Source organism: Nelumbo lutea, chromosome 2 (assembly GCF_056320005.1).
Source record: "Nelumbo lutea isolate HS-2025 chromosome 2, American lotus-T2T, whole genome shotgun sequence".
Taxonomy (NCBI): Eukaryota; Viridiplantae; Streptophyta; class Magnoliopsida; order Proteales; family Nelumbonaceae; genus Nelumbo; species Nelumbo lutea.
The window spans coordinates 53,778,886-53,800,508 of NC_142685.1; the positions used below are offsets into that span (position 1 = coordinate 53,778,886).

Sequence of the window (21,623 nt, forward strand, 5' to 3'; positions counted from 1 at the left end):
TTCGCCGCCTCATCACTTGCACCTCCACCGGACCTCTCTCCACCTCTGATGATGCCACTACTATTTTAGTGCGGCTGTTTCAATGCGCCTCCATTGGATCTCGATCGAATTGGCTTGTATTTTTCGCGTGTTCGTTGCTTCATCACTTGTGCCTCTATCGGACTATCATCACTTGCGCCTCCACTGGACCTCTCCATCCCTAACGGTGCCACTGCTATTTCAGTGCAACCGTTTCAATGTACCTCCACGGGACCTCGACCAGCTTGACTTTGTACTTTTCGCACATGGTTTCCCTTCTCACTAGGGTCGCACCGTTTTAGTGCGAGCATTCCAAGTTTCGGGAAACCACATCTCACTATTTCTCGATCATTGCATCAACCAAACAGGCTGTTAAGGGATGTTGAATATCAAAATCCAACAAATGGAAGGCTGTTATAAATAAAAGAATTTAATACGTTAATTATTATTATTATTATTATTATTATTATTTGTATTGTTTTAATATTATTTTAAGGTTGACATTTATTTTTTATGAGATAATGCAAATTGAATTCGACATTTCCAAATAGTATGTTGTAGGGATAAAATAATAAAATCAGTAAATTTCATATGGTAAATGGTTGATCTAACACAAACTAACTCATGGATTTAAAGCCTCTGAAAAGTAGAAAATCACATATGTTTCTTTTCGGATTTCAAACACAATATATCTTTTTAACTTTCCATATATGAAATTTCAGATTTATCAAATGCCACCTTAGCCTAATGGTGGCACCCGATTGAGACAGCAGATTAATTAAATAGGGATAACTTATGGTCATGTTGGTACTCTTTTTGTTTCTATCTGTAATTTTGGGGTTGAATCAGTGCAGATTTGTGAGAGATTTGTTGTCACATTACATACAAGACTACAAAGAGTCTCTTGAACTATAATGATCAGGTAGAAACAACATCCTCCCTTTATGTATTTTTAATGTATCAATTATAGACAACCTCAAATTACAATTATATGCTAATTTATGTTGATAAACTCAAAACATTTCAAGTTGTACCTAAAACAACATTAATAAAAAAAAAATTAGGATCACAAGATAATTTTCAAGAAAACATCTCACAAAGAATTAATCAATAGTGGAAAGTAAAATATATGGATGGAGAGTTATACAGGTCCCAGCCCTAAACCCAGCTGCTCATATAGAATGGCCCAAAATTGCCCACAAAAAACAGATATAGGCAATGTTTGATTGTTTGGTATTATGGTATTGTGTGTCCCTTCCATTCATGCATCCTAAATTGAAAAATGCAACAAAGTATCAAAATGATATTTCCTTTAAAAGTGAGTTTTACATAACCAAAGATAAAAGATACAAAAACAGTTGTACTTAATCAACCTAGTAAACAAGGAATTCGACTTTATTCAGGGCAAAGTTCATTCAAGCAACCTTTACTGCCTTGCATTGAGAATATCTCCGTACTTGTGTGCTTTATTTCATGGAGAGATATTCTCAATGCAAGGTTGCAAAAGGCTGTTAGAATGGCGTGGGCACAAATTTTCCCTAATGGAAGTTGATCTCATAAACAAGAATCCGGCATAATCGCTCATTTATGTGTTACTAAAGGAAATGACAACAGTTTCACAACACCTTGATACCAAACACCACCTATATTGATGATGAGTTCAGATCTAATCCCAACAAGGGTGTAATCATACCAACACTAATATACCAAACCTTATCAGAATTCTGAAGTTAAATGTGCTTGGGTGAGAATTGTACTATGATGGGTGACCTCCTAAGAAATCCTCGTGTTGCACTCGAACTTTTGTAAGATGCCAACTAGTTGGTTGGTAAGATCTCCTTTTGGAAACTTGGGATCGAATCCCCCCTTGCACTTAGGTTGGGGGATGGGCTACCTCGTTGTATAGTCTTTCAAAAAAAATTAAAAAAAACGGGTCCCAAGAGCCATTGCACCTGTATATTGGGAATCTCTCTCCATTAAGGACAAGGGAGATGTTTCCAATTCACTGCTTTAAACTTCATGGTTTTAAAAAATGAACCGGTGATCGAACTAGTCAAGGGTTTGGTTATCGGTTCGAACAGTCTGATCGTTCGATCTGAACGATTGGCCCGTTCCGATAAAAAAATAAAAAAAAATCTAAAAAAATTGGAAAACGGTCAAAACCGTTTGAACGATTAACCGTCGGTTCAGCGGTTTGCTGGCCAAAATTGACAGTTTTGGGGAAAAAAACAGTTTTGGGGGAAAATGGAATTGGTCAGGTGATCGGTCCCAGTTTTTCTGGTCCGACCGTCCAGGTCGGTCTAGTTTTGAAAACCATGGTAAACTATATTGTGACCGGCTGTTGAGACCCTAGGTTGCTAACTGATTCCGCTCCCCAATGCCCACGCCATATCAATCGAGGGCTGGCACGTTGGTGTGTTAACTGGTTTGTCCCAACATTGACTCGGAATCAAATCCCGCAACCAGCACTTTGAGAGAAAAAAAGGGGGTAAAAGGGGAAAAGGGGAAAGTTATTGCTCTGATTAACCAAAAAAAATCCTTGGTCTGAGGTTGGGCTTGGGCTTATTTATTCAGGGCTCTCTGGGCCCAAGTCATTTGTTCGACTCTACGAGAAACCCGTGGATTATCTGATCGTGTTTGTAGGTTAGGTCCACAGGGCGTCCAAGTATCGGAAACCGCGGGGCATTTCCAAAAGACAATCCCGATCCCTGTATTCCAAATTTTTAACTGTTTCAATCATGTCCTAAGGCTCGACCAAAGATCATCCCTGTCGTCGCCGAGAAAGTCAGATTTCTCCTGAACCCTGTTTAGGGTTTTTGTTCGGATTGTTTATCACTCGAATTACACGATACCCTGGCTAGGATTTCTCTCGCATTTGATTAGCTAACTATCTATTAATTACTTGAACTGATTTTTATCTACTGAGACCGAGCTGAATCTCGGGTCAGGCGAGGATCTGATGAAATCTCCGACGACGACGGTTTTTTTGCTCTACTTCCTCCTTCTTGCATCTTTCAATCTCATATATGGCGTCTCCGGATCGCAACCGGATGAAGCGAAGAAAAATAAGTTTCGCGCAAGAGAGGCTACCGACGATTCCCTTGGGTATCCAAACATGTAAGTCAATATGTCTCTCTTTGGGTTCAGGGTTATTTTTTTGCTCAATTAAGAAAATGGAATCAAGTAACTTTTCTTTTTCTTCGACCACAAAGTTTGAATTTAGACGTAATATACAGGGAATTAGAACTGCGAATGACAACGCTTAGTTCATTGGGTGTTTTTTTTTTTTTATTTAATATACTTGAAGTGTTTCAATTGCTTCCTAGTAACATAAGGAAAGCCCTTTGGACTGTCATGATCGTGATGTTGACGATGTATCAAAGTGCTTACTAAATATTGTGGTGCTATTGGATCTTTTGAAGAGACGAAGATTCTCTGTTGAACACTCGATGCCCTCGGAATTTAGAACTAAGATGGCAGACAGAGGTCAGTTCTAGTATATATGCAACGCCATTGATCGCAGATATCAACAGGTAAATACTCTCTTTAACTCATATAAGATACTGAAATACAACTTTTATGCAATAAATGTGTCAAATGTGGTGCCTTTTTTCCTCTTATTTTCACTGCTTTTAGTTGATGGACAGCTTTTCTTTGTCTCCTTTGATTGGTAACAAACTGGAGTACTGGACTATCATATTTTTATTTCTAGATTCACATTGTATGGGTCTTTATACTTGGAATCAGACCTATCGGAAGTACTTACAATCTTTTTGAATTTCAGTGACGGGAAGCTTGAAATAGTGGTGCCTTCTTTTGTCCACTACTTGGAAGTACTGGAGGGTGCTGATGGAGATAAAATGCCAGGTATACTTTTTGATCTTTCAATTGGAAGACGGTTTAGTTACAGAAAATTTCCTGCCAATTGTACTGAGTTGAAGTGAGAACATTCTCTAATTAGTCATGGTAACTAAAACTACTGCAGAATATTTCCAGTTTAGAGGTTAGAAATCTGCATTTGCTTCTTTTATCCTTTTCTACTTTATTGCATCTTACAGGGTGGCCTGCCTTTCACCAGTCTACTGTTCATTCCACACCTCTCCTATTTGACATTGACAAGGATGGTGTAAGAGAAATAGCTTTAGCCACCTACAATGGCGAAATCCTCTTTTTTAGGTAATTATCTCATTATCAGTTATTAAGATGATTCTGGTAATTCTTTAAACTTCATTTCCTGTGTACTTTTACTCCAAAGCTTCCTGGGTTTGGACTAGTTCCTATTTTGTTGTATTTTAGGGTGTCAGGATACTTGATGTCAGATAAACTGGAGGTACCTCGGCGAAAAGTTCATAAAGATTGGTATGTAGGCTTGCATTCAGATCCAGTCGATCGATCTCATCCAGATGTCCATGATGAGTTGCTTGTTAAGGAGGCCGAGGCTGCTAGCTTGAAGTCAATGCTTCGTAAGTAATCTTCTATTTCAAGATAATTTCCATGAGAGGCTGATTGTATGATTTTTTATATGTGGTCTGTAGTTTGTATTACTATTTTTGGTGTCTTATTTTTCTTTTCTTTTCTTTTTTTTTTTCTTTTTTCATTTTCCTTTTTGTTCAAAATCAAGCTAATAATTGCTATCCAAAATATAGAGGAACTCACAAGTATATAGATGACACATGTACAACAAATTACTATACAATGGGATCCTAATTATCTCCCAACAAATTGTGAAACCTTTTCTACTCACCAAAAGACATATTGTCTTTTTGTGGAGTTTAGTGGTACTGGTTTAGTTTATCCATTTGTTACCTTCAATTATTTCTTCCTAATGATTTAAGATAGAAAGTTTCAGTGTCAGAACTCTTGCGGGACATACAGTTGCAAAAAAGTACATTATTCCCAGACTTAGGTGAAAATAACAAAGCTAAATCATGAAATTGTTGAACAATATTGTCCTTATCCCATTGTCTTTTGTTGACCCTCTGTGTCATAACATACATTTTTTGTCAGCCATTTATACTTCCTTAGCTTGTTCTTGTAAATCCATGCAACCTCCTTTGAATTATTTAGCCACCCCACTATCTTAGAGTCCCCTTCAATCAACAGCTGCTCCACACCCAATTCTTTTGCGAGAAGGATTCCTTGTATGGCAGCTAACAATTCTTCTCTAACAGAATTCCCAACTCTCAATGGGCCAGAGTAAAGAAGGATGACCTCTCCAGCCTCATTTCTCAGAACTCCTCCCAATCCAGAGGGCCCTGGGTTGCCCTGGCTGCTCCCATCAAAATTCTGTTTTAGAAAACCTTGTGGTGGAGGGGCCCAGTTTGTAGAAACCCTGTCCTTTATGGATGAGCAGCTTGCTACTGCTGTCCAGTTCCTCCATAGATCAATAAAGGAGAAAGGCTGAAACAGTTCCATAGACTTTAACCGGTGTATCGCCCTATTCATGATGCAACCCTTCAAGGCCTGGCTGCTCCTTTCCTTCTCTTGGAATAACCTATTATTCCTTTCTTCCCAAACTGTCCAGATCAAAGCTGCTCTTGCACACCTCCACATGCTTCTTCTTTTATGGGGCCATGAGAAGGTAGATGAGTTGAACAACAAGCTTAATTCTGTTGGCATCTCCCACCTACACCCAACCCAAATAAAGAGAAAAGCCAGACACAATGCTTTGCAACGACATCACAAGATAGAAATAAATGATAACAATCCTCACCATGAGCTCTGCAAAGAGTGCACCAGTTAGGAGAGATACAAAGAAAGGGTCTTCTCTTTGTAGGTTATCCAAGGTCTATCTTAACTTCAAAACTCTTTATTCTTTTCCTTCCAAATCCACCCCTTAATGGTCTATCTTAATCTATCATGCGACCTGGAAGCCACAATCCAATGTCTCTTGCCATTCTGCAGTTGGTGAAGAGATGGTTGTGCAATTTCTTCTCTTCCAGCTCCATTTGTTTGCAGTGCAAATTCATTTCACTAGTACAAATACATGGTAGTGCAAATTCTGGTTTTTTTTGCTCTAGGTTTTACTTTACTTTGTTTCAGGCTTTACTTCATTTTCAATGCAAACAAGCAAAACAAAGTAAAACCTGAAATGAAAGTAAACCAGAATTTACTCTCAATGCATTTGCACTCCCATGCTTTTGCACCAATGCAAATAAGCAATGCAAACAAACCAAGCCTCTACCACACAAAATATGATGGTTGGCTGATTTGAAATTGCTTCTTTCTATCTTGTTTCATTAGCAGCTTCCTTGAAGCCACAATCCAAGTATAAACTTCCATTCTATGGGCTATAGGAAAGCCCCAAATCTTTTTCTTTTAATTGATAACAAGTTCAAGAAAAATTCATTAATAATAAAATGAGAGAAAAGAAAGTATTTATTTGAAAGTGTAAACAGTAGAAGACAAAAAAAATGTAACAAAAGCCCCAGGGCTGACCTAGTCAGTTCCTCAATACTCTACAATTCGCTTTGGCAGGGCTGAGCCCTAACACAAATACCCTCTGCCTACACAACACTCCTGGCCAAGGAAAGCCCAAATCATTCCCACTTCATGAGATATCACCTGGCCTGTAATGAACCGTTAGATCTGTTATAAAATCTGACACTGAGTTCATCCTTGTGATCTTCCTTTCACAATCTTTGTTCCTCCTTAGATGGACTCAATGATGTATCCACCATTTTCCTGATGAATAATGTACATTCCTCAATTTCTCTTGGGGCAATGATGAATGAAATTCAGGATTGGTTAAAGTATCACTTACTAGATGTTTTGGAAGGTTTATCGCCTAGGCTACCAACTAGGTGGGCAATAGAGATACATTACTAACCTATTCATAAAAAAATAGAGATATATTACCAGGAAAAAAAAGGTAATCATGCACCCTTTGATACATTCATATGAATGTGTGTTTGTGTGTGTGGTAGCCTAGGGTATGCAACCTAAGAATTGTTGGCTATGGAGAAGGATTTAGGGGAAGAAAATAGTTGGCCGAGTCATATAGCCTTGAATTGGAGTGTTTGGTGTCTTGCCGTATAACTCTAATTCTAGATTGGAGTCGCACCAACCAGTTAGAGATGTCAACCTCTGAGAAAGTTGGAGTCACCACTGGGGCACAAAGTGCTTAATGAAAATTCTTTACTTAATTCATTCTGTTAAATTGAGTAATGTTCAGGAAGCAGCAGTTAACTGTTTCAGTAAACATCACTTTTCTTTGTAGAAACAAATGGAAGTAGTTTGTCTGTATCAAACACTTCGGTTTCATCACCAGAAGGTCATCTGGGTTCATCAGTGAATGTATCCAACACTGAAAATGAAGGGAAACTAAACTCTAGTCAAGCAGAAGCAAGTGTTAAGCTGCCAACTAGCATGAATAATTCATCCGAGGATACTGCAACAGCAGCAGTTGTCAAAGCAGAGAACACAACAAACCCCAAGAGGCGACTTCTTGAAGATAATGATTCGAAAAAGCAGGAGAGTGGTTCTGAATCTGAAGATACTAAAAAGGCTGTTCATGGGGCAACTGTGGAAAATGATGGAGCATTGGAAGCAGATGCTGACTCATCTTTTGAGTTATTCCGTGACAGCGAGGATCTAGCTGATGAGTATAATTATGACTATGATGATTATGTTGATGAATCCATGTGGGGAGATGAAGAGTGGACAGAAGACAAACACGACAGGATGAAGGATTATGTTAATGTGGACTCACATATCCTGTGTACTCCAGTAAGTATGGATCTTTAGATAAGTATTCTTGCCTGTAGTGTGTTGTGTGTGTGCTTGCAGACAGTATGTGTTCTTGCATGCACCACCAAAAATAATTTTGGCCATTGATATCCTTTCCTTATCAGTAAAAAAATGAGTATCTTGTTGTTGACAAGTATTTTTTCTTGTTATCCATAGATCATAGCAGATATTGACAAAGATGGAATATCAGAGATGATTGTTGCTGTGTCTTATTTCTTTGACCACGAGTGAGTTCTCTTCCTTGGTATTAATACACCATTCTCTTTATCCATCGTTCACATTTCTTTTTATTGTTCTTCTCTCCTTGAAAGTGAATGCATAAGAATGGGCTGGAATGGGATTGCGATTGAATCATAGTTGTCAAGGTGCCTAGGCTGCCTAGGTGATAAAGCACTCATGGAGGGTTGTCTTGCTTAATTTCTAAGATATTTTTTACACAGTGCTCATGGATACTTTTATATTCTCAACCTTTCAAGATTATCATAATCCTGGTGTAAAGTATTGATACACCCAGCTGTATGAATATTTTAAACCATTTCATGTTTTTTTCTTTTTTAGTTTTTTTAATTTTCATTTTATAGATGTTTTTATATTATTTCATAAATAAAAGAAATGGTTTCCTGAAAACAACTTTAAACAGATGTATCAAAAGCCTCATAATACAATAAGATACATCTAATACAGAACATTATTGTATCGATATTTAAGCCTTTAGTCATAATAAAATACACATTATTAAACAAAATTATTCAGTTTAAGTATGGAAGACTTGAAGACTTCAAAACTTGAACTAATAAGCATGGAAGAACTCAAAATTTTATCCAGTCAACACACATTCATCATCATCATCTCCTTTCACCCTTTATCTTCTTTTCTTGAGACAAAAATAGAGGCTCAGCTCCTCTATTTTGTAAAATTTCTTTTCTTTCTTTTGTTTTTTTCATGAATATGTTGATTTTCTATGTTTCAAATGAAGCTTATAGATTTTTTATGAAAATTATAGACAATTAATAGCAAAAGATGTTGCTGCTTGGCATGGAACCTAAGGAACTACCCTAGGAATCTAGGATTCAAGGTTCTTATTCCAAAAAAAAAAAAAAAAAACTCATCATCTAGGATGCCTTGATGTGTTTGATTAAGAAAAAAACATCACATGCCTTGATGACGTGCGAAGTATGCCTCTTAGGATACACTCCCTTTGACAATCAAGAAATGGAAAGAGAGCTAAATATGTGGAGCAATGAGTTATCATGGTCACAACATTTTTTTTTAACCCTCCAATAAAACATGGCATGCTATCAACCAAATAAAAAACCAAATCACCTAGTGAGTGCTTGCCTAGGTGATTTTGTTTCAATGTGTTCACATGGTCACAACACTTACTTGCGTCTCTTTGATAAAGCACATTCATGCTATTAATCAAACAAAAACCCAAATTATCTAGTGAGTGCATTCTACTATTGTTACCCCAGATGACACAACATCCCTAATGAATGATGAGTGTATGCCTAGGTGATTTGGTTTTGATGAGTTCACATGGTCACAGCACTTTCTTACAACCCTACAATAAAACACAGATATACTAACAATCAAATGAAAAATCAAATCACCCAATGAGTGCATGCCTTTTTCCTACCCCAAATAATACAAAAAAATAACCTACTAACATATGAAAAAGTAGAGGCTACCTCTAAGGTCTACTTCCTTACTATGACAATCAAAAAATGCCAAGGTAGCCTAACATGTTTTTTGATGTGTGTACATGGTCACAATACTTTCCTATGGCCTCCCAATAAAACACTTGCTATCAATCAAAAGAAAAACCAAATCACCTAGTGAGTGCATGCTTGGGTAATTTGATTTCAATGAACTCACGTGGTTACAACACTTTCTTTTGACCCTCCAATAAGCTATGAACATGCTAACAATCAAATTTAAAACCAAATCACCTTGTGAGTGCATGCCTAGGTGATTTGTTTCCAATTAGTCCACATGGTCACAACATAATTTTTGCAGCCCTTCAATAAAATATAGGCATTCTATCAATCAATTGAAATACCAAATCACCAAATGAGTGCATGCATGTTGTTGCTACTCCAAGTGATACATGAACTAACCATTATCATATGAAAAGTGAAGACTATTTCTGAGGTCCACTACCTTAGTAGGAATATCAAGAAATACAAAGGGAGTCTAATATGTGGATCAATGAGTTCACATAACATTTTCTTATGGCCTCTGAAAAAATGTGGACATGCTACAGATCAAAGAATAAACCAAACCACCTAGTGAATGCATGCTTGTGTGATTTTGTTTTGATGAGTTCACATGGTCAACAATTTCTTTAGCCATCCAATGGAACACAAACATGCTGCTAACAATCAAATGAAAATCCAAATAACCCCATGAAGGCATGTCTTCTAGTGTTACACCAAATGATAGAAGAACAACCCATTGTCACATGAAAAAAATAGAGGCTACCTCAAGGATATGCAACCTAACTATGACAATTAAGTAATACTAAGGCAAACACACAAGTTGTTTACATGGCTTTGATTGTCCGATTCTCGTAAGATGTTGTTCCGAGATGGTTCAGGTTTTCTGGGGAGAAAGGGAGGTAGATGGGGGGGGGGGTGGAGAATTGGCACAATCCAAACAAGAAAGGGGCAGGCTTGAGAAGAAACTTCTCCTTTAAAAGTGCGGTAGGTGTAGGGATTTGGCTGGGTTTGGAGAGACGATCATACAAAGGGAGGGGATTGGCAATTCCTGGAAACGAAAGAAAGGGGAGTGGAAGCTAGAAGGAGTTTCCTGAAGGGCTGCTTAGTGGGTTGCTTTGAGAGGAAGGTGGGGGCGGAAGAAATTGAATCTTGGGTGGCAAGAAGTTGGGGGGAGGTTGAAGGGGTGAGGATAAAAAAATTAATAGATGATCGATACTTGTTTATCTTCTCATCTAGGGAGGAGGTGGAATGGGTGTTGTACAATGGACCTTGGAGGTTAGGACAAAACCGACTGGTGATTGATTGGTGGGCAGACTAAGCAGGGTATATGCTAGACTAAATCCTCCCGGAGGAGCTAGAGAAGATTTGGAGCTGGAGGTAAGTAGAACAATAGTTCTAGAGGAGGAGGTGGAGGATAGCGGAAGTCAAGGGCGATTACCAGAGGAGAGGAAGAAAGAGGGAAGGGAGAGGGGTCTTTCGAGATTCATACCTGAGACGGGGTCGGAGGCTATGGGGTCAACCAAGGGGGTTGGCTCGAGAAGTCAAAAATCCCTCCACCACCGTGTGATGGAGCCGAGTATCAATGGACAACAGGAAAAGGAGGTTCAAATTTTAAACAAGGACCAAGGAGGAGCAGGCTTTTCGAAAGAAGCCTTTGAAGAAACTATTCTGGAATGTTTAAAAGAATTGGATTGGATGCTATGCTAGAGCAACAAAGGGGGGGGGGACCACTGAATTTGGCAAGCCCAATAGGTAGAGAGACCCTTGGGGGTGGTTCAGGTGAAAGAGAACCGAGGGTAATTAGTGGGGAGGACTACTCTACCCCAAATGGTCCAAGCAACCCGAAAAAAACTTGGACCCATCTAGTTTCTCCTCAAGCCCATCTGGGAACTCGGGAGGGTGAGTGTGCTTGACCACCGGGTCCGAATTGGTTAGCCTTGATAGACAAGATTTTCCTTGTAGAAAGGGATAATTGTGCTCGGTTGCAGGCCGATGTGGAGCTGAGATGCGCAAGAAACCCGTTGGCCAGAAGAAGTTACCCCGTTGACCATAATTGAAGCTAGAGAGGAAGCTACCCCATAGTTACATACGTTGTCCAAAATCCCAAATTATCAGGTACGCAGTTCCGTTTTGATTCAAGAGGGTGAACAGAGAAGGGGAAAGGAGGTGGTTGTGGAGGGGGAGAGGGGTGAGAAAATTGAGTGAAGGAAGAAGGTCAACTCTACTTCTGCCTGGGTGACTTCAGAGTTGTTGGGGCTGGGGAAGTTTTTGGGGGTGTCGATAGAGGGCCTGAAGGAGGAGACAGTTAGCTATTTAGAGGGGATAGAGAAGTGGTTGTCGGCAGAAAAGAAAAACTGAACGCTAGAAAAGGGGGAAGTTCTTTCAAGAAAAATAGGGAAATGCTAAGACTCTATTGGGGTTTGAATGAGAAGGTGGGGAAAAGGGAGGGTCAGGTGAGGGGAAGGGGAAAGAAGGGTAGAGAAGAGTGAAAGGCTGGGATAAAAGGGGGGGTGTTCTTATCGAGTTTCTTTATGGAGTTAAAAATCTTGTCTTGGAATGTGAGGGGTTTAGGGTTAGGGAGAAGAAGGATGGTGGTGTGTGACTTATTGAAGAGATGGAGGCCGGAGGTGGTTTTCTTGCAAGAATCCAAATTGGAAGTGGTGCAAGCTGAAACAATCAGGAGTATCTGGGGAGAAGGGGAAGTTAGATGGATCTACAAACCATCTAGAGGAAGTGCAGGAGGCTTAATTACCATGTGGGATAGATCGAAATGCAAGATGATTGACTCCCATGTTGGGGATTTCTCCATTTCAGTTGAATTAGAGTGGGAAGGGGGGGGGGAGTGAGGGGTTTATTTACCAATGTTTATGGCCCAACTTTAAATGAAGAAAAGGAAAGAATTTGGGGGGATTTATCTGAAGCAAGAGGGTCTTCCACAATTCCTTAGGTAGTAGGGGGAGACTTCAATGTAACTAGATTTTTGGAAGACAGAAATGGGGGTAGAAACGGAGCTAGAGACAGAAGGCGATTTGCAAATTTTGTAAATCAATTTGAACTGATAGATCTTTTACTAATTGGGGCCCAATTTACGTGGACAAACAACCAAGAGAATCCGGTTCTATAAAACTTGATAGATTTTTGGTGTCCCCGGGGTGGGAAGACCTATTCCAAAACCTGAAATAGAAGGCTTTGCCACGGCCAATTTCAGACCATTCCCCTCTTCAACTTGTTTTGTGATGGGCAAGTCCAAAGGAATTCTAGCTTTAAATTGGAACATGCTTGGTTTGAAGAAGAAGACTGTACTGTTTTGAAAAAACACTTGGTCTGAAACTCAGGTGGTTGGAACAAGCTCTTACATTTTAGCAAAAAAATTGGGTGCAATTAAGGAGTCTTTGAAATCTTGGAAGGCAGAAAATTGGAACAAATCTGAAAAAGAAAAGAGGAGTTGTCTTGAGGAAATCAAAGAGATAGATTCAGCAGAGGAAAGAGGCCCCATCTCAGAGGAAGAAAAGAAAAGAAGATTGTCAGCAAAGCTGCTCCTAGATAAACTAGCATATAAGGATGAACTGAAATCGAGACAAAGAGCAAAGGTGAAATGGCTCAAGGCTGGGGATAGAAATTCTAGCTTTTTTCACAAAATGGTAAGGGCTAGAAATATAATAAATAGAATAGAAAAGCTGGAACTGGAAGGGGAGGTTGGGGAATCTTGGAGATACAAGGAAAGAATGGTTATAAATTTCTTCGCGAGACTCTTTAAGGAAGATCGGAAAAAAAGACCTCTGCTAGAGGGAGTTAATTTCAGAAGAATTTCTGAGGACCAACAAAGATGCTTGGAAGCTCCTTTTTCAGAAGAGGAAGTTTGGCAGGTGATAAAGAATCTAGATCCAGAGAAGTCCCCGGGTCTGGATGGGCTTACCAATTTATTTTACAAAAGCTGTTGGGAAGTGGTGAAATTAGATGTTATGCAGGTTTTCCAGGAATTCCATAGGAATGCCTCATTGGAAAGAAGCCTAAATGCCACATTCATCTCTTTGACCCCGAAAGTTGAAGCAGCTACAAACTTGAAGGATTTCAGACCTATTAGCCTCCTGAACAGCTTCTATAAGAATGTGGCCAAGGTTTTGGCAGAGAGGTTGAAAAAGGTGCTGCTGAGTCAGATCTCTCAAAATCAGTTTGCGTTTGTCCCCGGTCGTCAAATGATGGATAGTGTCTTGGTAGCCAATGAATTAACTGATTCAAGGTTAAGGGAGGGAAATCCGGGCCTGCTTTGCAAACTTGACCTCGAAAAGGCCTATGACAATCTCAATTGGAGATGTTTGGACTGCGTGTTGGATAAAATGAATTTTGGGCAGACTTGGAGGAACTGGATAAAAGTTTGTGTCACCTCTCCTAAGTTTTCAGTCATCCTAAATGGCCAATCAGTAGGCTCTTTTAAAAATTCTAAGGGGCTCAGACAGGGAGACTCTCTCCCCTCTTTTGTACATTTGTGTGATGGAAATACTTACAATTTTCATTCAAAAAACAGGGGATGGGGGTGGTGGAAGGGATTTGAGGTGGTGCCAAGAGGGGAGAAGGTTCTGGTACTGCAATTTGCAGATGACACCTTATGTTTTATGGAAGCCAATGAAGAACACTTGGACCTATTAGTGGGAATTCTAAGCTGGTTTGAAGTGGTGACAGGACTGAAAGTTAATTGGAGTAAAAGCTGTTTGATCTCAATGGGAAAAGTGGAAAATGCAGAGGACTTGGCAGAGAGATTAGCTTGTCAGGTGGGGTTCCCTGGGACTCCCACTAGGAGCAAAATGCACTTCTGCATTGATCTGGGAACCAGTCTTAGAGTGGCTAGAAAAGAAATTGGCAACTTGGAAGGCTAAATACTTGTCCTTGGGGGGCAGAATTACCCTGTTAAAAAGCTCCTTATCCAACTTGCCGGCATTTTATCTCTCCTTATTCCCAATTCCAAGCAAAGTGGCCCAAAGAATTGAGAGGCTGCCAAGGGGCTTTTTATGGAAAGGTTGGGAGGAAGATAGGAAGAAAACCCACTTGGTGAGTTGGGAGAAGGTGCACTCTCCGAAAAGTAAAGGAGGTTTGGGTATTAGGCGAATGAGGACCTTTAATAAGGCTCTTCTTGGGAAATGGATCTGGAGGTTTGGGTTGGAAAGAAACCACTGGTGGAGGAAGTTAATGGCAACAAAATACAACACTGATAGAGGAGATTGGATCACCACTTCTTCTCCCCCATCCTTAGGCTGTTTGGTATGGAGGATAATAATGGATACTCTTCCCATTTTCAGTAGAGGTTTAAGCCCCAACCTAGGGAAGGGTGACAGTCTGTCCTTCTGGAAAGATCCCTGGTGTGGAAACACTCTTTCAGAGTTATTCCCACATCTATTCCAGTAGTGTGGATGTCCATTCTGGCTGCAGTTATCAGTACCATTTGGGCAGAAAGGAACAAAAGACTATTTCAGAATATCTATAAGGATCCGGAAGACCTGATATCTATTTATTTTGGAAAGCTGATTTCTTGGGTCTCGGCTTCGAAGGGAATTCAGGCTGCTCAGTTGGGGGCTAGGCTGAATTCTAGGAGCCTATGGCATCTGTAATTTTGCTATGTTTGGGTTGTTTCCCCTTCTAAGGTGTTTAGTTGGGGGGGCTTTGTACTAGTATTTTCTATCAATAAAATTACATTACCCTTTCTCAAAAAAAAAAAAAAATAAATAAATAAATACTAAGGTAGCTTAACATGTAGAGTGATGATTTCACATAATCACAACACTTCCTTGTGACTCACTAATCAAACACAAACATGCTACCAATCAAATGAAAAACCAAACCACCCTTTTAGCGCATGTCAGCTGTTGTTACCCCAAATGATACAAGAAAAACCTACTATCATATGAAAGAAGAGACTACCTGTAGTCATAGTTGTCAAGGCACTGCCTAAGTGATAAGGTGTTCATGGAGGGTCACCTTGTTTAATCGCTAAGATATTTTTTATAGGGTGCCCTTAACTTTTTGAGACTATAATATTAAAACAAACATTTATTAAACTAAATTATTTGGTTTGACTTGTGCTGAACTATAAATAACTCTTGCTGAGATTTCTTTGATTTCATTTAAGAAAATGTCAAATCTCCAAAGGACCTTTCTTGGAGCTTAATAGTGTGCCGATAGCCTTGTTAAAGCTTTTTGTGCATCCTTCCCCTTTCTTTTGTAATAAAAGTTATCCTTTTTCTCAAAAATTCATTTTGAGTTAAAATACTAGTTTCTTTTTATTATTTTTCTTATTTGTTAGGGTTCAATCAACATGTATAGTGTCTTGAACCCTCAAAGATATCAAAACTTCAATTAATAAGTATGGAAGAACTCAAAATTTTGTAATATCAACCCATATTTATTATTTTCTTCCATTTTTTCATGAATATGTTGATTTTCTATGTTTAAATGAATTTTATACATTTTTATGGAGATTATAAACAATTAATAGTGAAAGATGATTACTGATTGCTATGGAACCTAGGGAATTGATTATTTTCTTCCATTTTTTCATGAATATGTTGATTTTCTATGTTTAAATGAAGTTTATACATTTTTATGGAGATTATAAACAATTAATAGTGAAAGATGGTTACTGATTGCTATGGAACCTAGGAAATTGTCCAAGGATTCATGGTTTTTATTTCAAAAAAAGCCATTGCCTAGGTGAGAGGCAATAAGGTACCCATCTATCGCCTAGCCTTGCTTCATTGCCTCGAAAAGTATGCCTCTTGGGTCCACTCCTTACTTTGACAATCAGGAAATAGAATGATAGCTTAATACGTGGATCAACAAGTTCACACGGTCACAACACTTTAGGTTGTTCCTCCAATAACACAATGTGCTATCAACCAAATGAAAAACCAAATCACCCAGTAAGTGTTTGCTTGGGTGATTTGGTTTCGATGTGTTAACATGGTCCCAACACTTACTTGCAACCCTTTAATAAAACACAAGCATGCCATTAATCAAACGAAAAACCAAATTATCCGGTGAATGCTTATTGCTGCCCCAAATGACGCGATAGCATCCCTATACATATGAAAAAAATAGAGATTGTCTCTAGGGTCTATTACCTTACTATGACAATTTAGAAATACTAGAGTAGCCTAACATGTTGAACGATGAGCTCACATGACCACAACACTTTCATGTGACCCTCCAATGAAACACAAGCATGCTATCAATAAGATAAAACGCCAAATCACTGAATGAGTGCATGCTTAGGTGATTTGGTTTTGATGAGTTGACATGGTCACAACACTTTCTTACAACCCTATAATAAAAAATAACGAGTGCATGCCTTTTTCCTACCTCAAATGATGCAAAAATAACTCAATAACATATGAAAAAGTAGAGGCTACCTCTAAGGTCTACTACCTTACTATGACAATCAAGAAATGCCAAGGTAGCCTAACATGTGTTGTGATGTGTACACATGGTCACAATACTTTATTGTGACCTTCCAGTAAAACACTAACATGCTATCAATCAAAAGAAAAACCAAATCACCCAGTGAGTGCATGCCTAGGTGATTTGATTTTAATGAGTTCACATGGTCATAAAACTTTCTTTTTTTTGTCGAATGATTAGGCAGTTTTATTAAAGAGAGAAAAAAAGGGGAAGTGCAAACAGCCTAAAAGGTATGAGTATAGACTCAAACACTGTGAAATCATAAATTAGCCCAATACAAAGATACCCGAGAAACCCCTTGCTTAGCCAAAGAGTCTGACAAAGCATTAGCTGATCTGCTGACCCATTGGAAACTGAATGTCGTGCTTCTTGTAATCCATTTTACTTCCCTCAGAAGATCTCTGTAGCCTCAAGTGACAGTGTCCGGATTCTGCAACCAATTAATTATGGCCTTGGAATCTCCTTCAACTACCAGATTTTCCACTCCAAGTTGGCTTGCAATCTGTAAGCCTTGTACAGCTGCTAGTAATTCAGCTCTTGTTGAATCTCCAACTTCCATTGGGCCTGAGAATAAGGAAATAATGTTGCTGTTCTTATCCCTCAAGATTCTACCAATTCCTGAAGGCCCTGGGTTACCTTGACTGCTAGTGCTACCATCAAAGTTCAGCTTAATTACCCCTTCTGGAGGAGGAGTCCACCTTGCTTGTACTCTGGATTTCTCTGAAGCTATTGATGCCACTGCTGCCCAACTCTCCTGAATATCATCACAGGAAAAGTCCACAAACAGTTCTGAGGTTTTCAGCCATAGGATGGTCCTTGTTCGTAGCATTCCTTAACTTCCTCAAGACTCATCTTTCTTGTGACACTCCAATAAAACATTGACATACTAATAATCAAATTTAAAACCAAATCGCCTTGTGAGTGCATGCCTAGTTGACTTGGTTTTGATTAGTCCACATGGTCACAACACTTCTTTGCAACCCTTCAATCAAACATAGACATTCTATCAATCAAATGAAAGACGAAATTACCCATTGAGTACATGCTTCTTGTTCCTAGTTGCTACCCCAAGTGATACATGAAGTCATGAACTGCCCACTATTATATGATAAAATGGAGACTACTTCTAGGATCCATTACCTTACTAGGAATATCAAGATATATGAAGGTAGCCAAACATGTGGAGTTATGAGTTCACATAATCACAATGCTTTCTTGTGGCCTCTAAAAAAATTCCAAACATGCTATAAGTCAAAGAATAAACCAAATTACCTAGTGAGTGCATAGCTGATTTGGTTTTCATGAGTTCACATTAGTCACAACAATTTTTTTTGTTAACCATCCAATGAAACACAAACATGTTACTATCAATCAAATGAAAAACTAAATAACCCAAGGCATGTTTGCTATTTCTACACCAAATGGTACATGAACAACCCACCACCATATAAAATAGATACTGCCTCTAGGATATACTACATAACTATGATAATCAGGTAATATCAAGGTAGCGTAAGGCGATAGGGCACTAATGGAGGGTTGCTTCGCTTAATCGCCAAGATATTTTCTACACAGTGCTGTTTTATAGTATTAAAACATACATTATTAAACTAAATTATTCAGTTTGAGTTAAAATATTAGTTTCTTTTTATTATTTTTCTTATTTGTTAGGGTTCAATCAGGATATATACTGTCTTAAACCCTCAAAGACTTCGATACCTAAACTAATAAGCATGGAAGAACTCAAAATTTTGTCCAATCAGCACGTATTGATTTTCTTCTTCTTTCATCTCTTCTTTTCTTCTTTTCCCAGGTAAAAATTAGAGGCTCAGCCGCTCTATTTTCTGAAATTTCTTTTCTTTCTTCTGCTTTTTTATGAATATGTTGATTTTCTATGTTTTAAATGAAGTTTATACATTTTTTATGAAGATTATAGACAATTAATAATGAAAGATGGTTGCTGCTTGCTATGGAACCTAGGGAATTACCCTGGGATTAGCTTAGTTTTCTAACAAAAGATATTGAATTCAAGGTGTCTTGGGTCAGAAGAAGTGCCAACTTCTTCGCTGATGGGATAGCAAAGCAAGGGATGAATAGAGCCTCTATTTTCTGGGTTCAATTGAAATGATTTCTTATGTTGTATTGGCTTTGTTTGTTTTTTCTGGGGGAGAGATAAAAGAGGTTATCCTTCTTTTTTCCATGTAATTGTTTTAGTTTTCTAATAAATTTCACTCGATATTGACAAAAAAAAATCCTAGGATTCATGGTTTTTATTAAAAAAAATCCCATCATCTAGGCGACTAGGCAACAAGATGCCCCCTATCACCTAGCCTCACCTCAGAGCCTTGAAAATTATGGATTGAAGGTCACTGTCGGGTAGTTATATGTTGTCTGCAATCTGAAAGGGGCCTTGAGGCCTAAGATATTAGAGAAGATCTAACTTAATATCTTCTCTAATATTCAGTATGAGTTGCTAGTTTGGATGTAACTCCAGGTCTGCCAACAATTTAGCAGATACTTAGCCAAGATGGGAGTGAAGACTGATTGAGAATGGGGAATGCAAGGATCATGTGCTAATATGTAACTGTTTACATTTTACTGTGTGAAAGTGTCAACCGATGGCTGCGTAATATGTTCTGTCTAACTCTCCCTGGGCCACTGGAGAGTAATGGTTTACTTTTTATATCTACTTATTCCTCGAAATTACTGATAAAAATATGGGTGCTTCTGTAAGGCCTATCTTGTGAGACATGAAGTGGGAACCAAACCAAGTGAACCATCTGATTAGGTAATGCTGATCTTTCAATCTCTTTGGGGGGATATAAAGAAAGAGAGGCTCAGAGTATTGCATTAACACTCTTCAGTCTTGGTTGACACTGATATTTGCAACAGATGCATCTGGGAAGCTTAAATTCTATTTCTTCTCTTTTATAATTTGTTGGGATACATTTGTTGCTCCACATTTCCTTCATTCTTGCTGTTTGGTGGTATTTTTGTTAATAATTTGTGTATATATATGGGAAGATGGGAGAATTTGTGGAGGTAGGCTGTTGGAAAAAAGCTTTGAAGATTGAATCTAAGGAGCTCCTATTTGAGGAACTGAGATTAAATGGTCAGCTGAGCTTGAAAATGAGGGAAGCAAAGAGAGGGATGGTGCTGTTAGAAGGTTTGGGGTTAATTGAAGGGTTCAAGGAGTTTGTGGAAGGTGCAAGTAACAAAGGCAAACAAAATAGTTGGAAAGAGCTTCTCTCAGAAACTGGAAGAAGGTTTGTTGTAGAGTGTAAGAGAAACCTTAAATGTTATTTTATTTCTTTGACAGAATTTTTTGGCAAGGGTAGAAAGCAGATGGTTTGCTTCCCAGAAGGAAGGAAGAGTCAGGGCTGGAAGGCAGTTCATGGCGCCTTATGTGAACTGCTGCAATGCTTGGGTGCTAAAAGAGAAGTAATAGTAAAAAGGAAGATAAGCAGTTCTAATAGTATGGTGAGCAATAATAAACAAGAGACTCTTTTAGTGATAGCTGGGGCAGGTAAATACAGAATGGGAGTAAACATACAGAGAGGTGATTGGGAAAGTAAACTGATAGTTAAAGCTTCAGCTCACATTCTAGACTGGAGGAAAGTTGCAGATCTGTTAACAGCAAGTTTAAAGTTGAAGAGCACATTTATTTTAACACCTTTTGAGAAGGACGAGGCTTTGCTGGATCTGCTTGAGAATAGAGTAGAAGTTGAGGCTTTAAATATCCAAGCTAAACTTGGAAACTTCACAGTATCAAGAGGGTGTCCGGGATCAAACTCCAAAGATTTCTTTGTTGAAGATGGAGTGCTGGTGCGTCTCTTAGGTCTTCCCTTTCACTTGTGGAAGCAAGAAACTGCTGAAGCCATTGCTTTGATGTGTGGAGGATCACTAGGAGGTGCCTTTTGGGGAGACCTTTGTTCAGCTTCCATTTTATTGAATGGAGTAAAACCTGAGGAGATTCCTCGGAAGATAGAGGTGCTAGTTGAAGGTCAATGCTACTCAGTGTGGTTGGCTTCATCCATTGAATCGGTGCTCTGGAAATAGGCTCGTAGGGAGGGAGATGAGAAGGTTGAAGTGGCAAGAAAGGGTTGGAGGATTCAAACAAGAAAAACACTTTCACTAAAATGGAAAAACAAATGCTGGAGAAACAAAAAGGTAGCATTCAGGGGGTGGGATTTTCGCGTGTGGAGGCAGTGAATAGTCTGGAGGGTGGCAGGTCCTTTGCACAGGTTGTAACCGGCGTCAATCTGACTTTTTTGAACAAGGAAAAGGGGTTGGCCCAAGGAAGAACCGAACCTAGACCTGATAAAACCAAACCGAGCCCGGGGTTGGACGTGCATGACCTTCTTAAAAGTCACGTGAGCTCGCGGGTGTTTAAGAATGGGCCAAAGCAAAAGCCCATGCGACTGTTAGTGGTGTTATTAAAGGCCCAAACAGGTCAGTGGGCCTGACCCAGTTTGTTAAAAAGGCGCGTGACCCTTTAATGAACCACGTGACTGGGGTTTCGACAAAGATGGACAATGTTAATGGTCCATCATCGTCCCCAGTCGCGAGACAGGGGGGAATGCGCGCAGCGCCAGAAACCAGAGAAGAAGTGGGCTTTACAGTGGGTTTCCCGACGAAGTCTGAAGGAGCTTAGCCTCTTGTGACGCTTCTCAGAGAGGCCGAAGCCAA

The 21,623-nt window shown here is 39.1% G+C and overlaps 1 protein-coding gene across 1 annotated transcript in view; it reads left to right on the forward strand.

The window, feature by feature from the left end:
- Positions 1–2,615: 2,615 nt before the first annotated feature.
- Positions 2,616–21,623, forward strand: part of DEX1 (defective in exine formation protein (DEX1)) — a 31,598-nt gene continuing 12,590 nt past the window's right edge. The window contains exons 1-7 of the mRNA XM_088971208.1: positions 2,616–3,135; positions 3,441–3,551; positions 3,803–3,885; positions 4,077–4,194; positions 4,315–4,481; positions 7,238–7,746; positions 7,924–7,994. Coding sequence (XP_088827334.1) covers positions 2,978–3,135; positions 3,441–3,551; positions 3,803–3,885; positions 4,077–4,194; positions 4,315–4,481; positions 7,238–7,746; positions 7,924–7,994 — 1,217 coding nt within the window. The 5' untranslated portion in view covers positions 2,616–2,977. The remainder of the gene's footprint in view (positions 3,136–3,440; positions 3,552–3,802; positions 3,886–4,076; positions 4,195–4,314; positions 4,482–7,237; positions 7,747–7,923; positions 7,995–21,623) is intronic.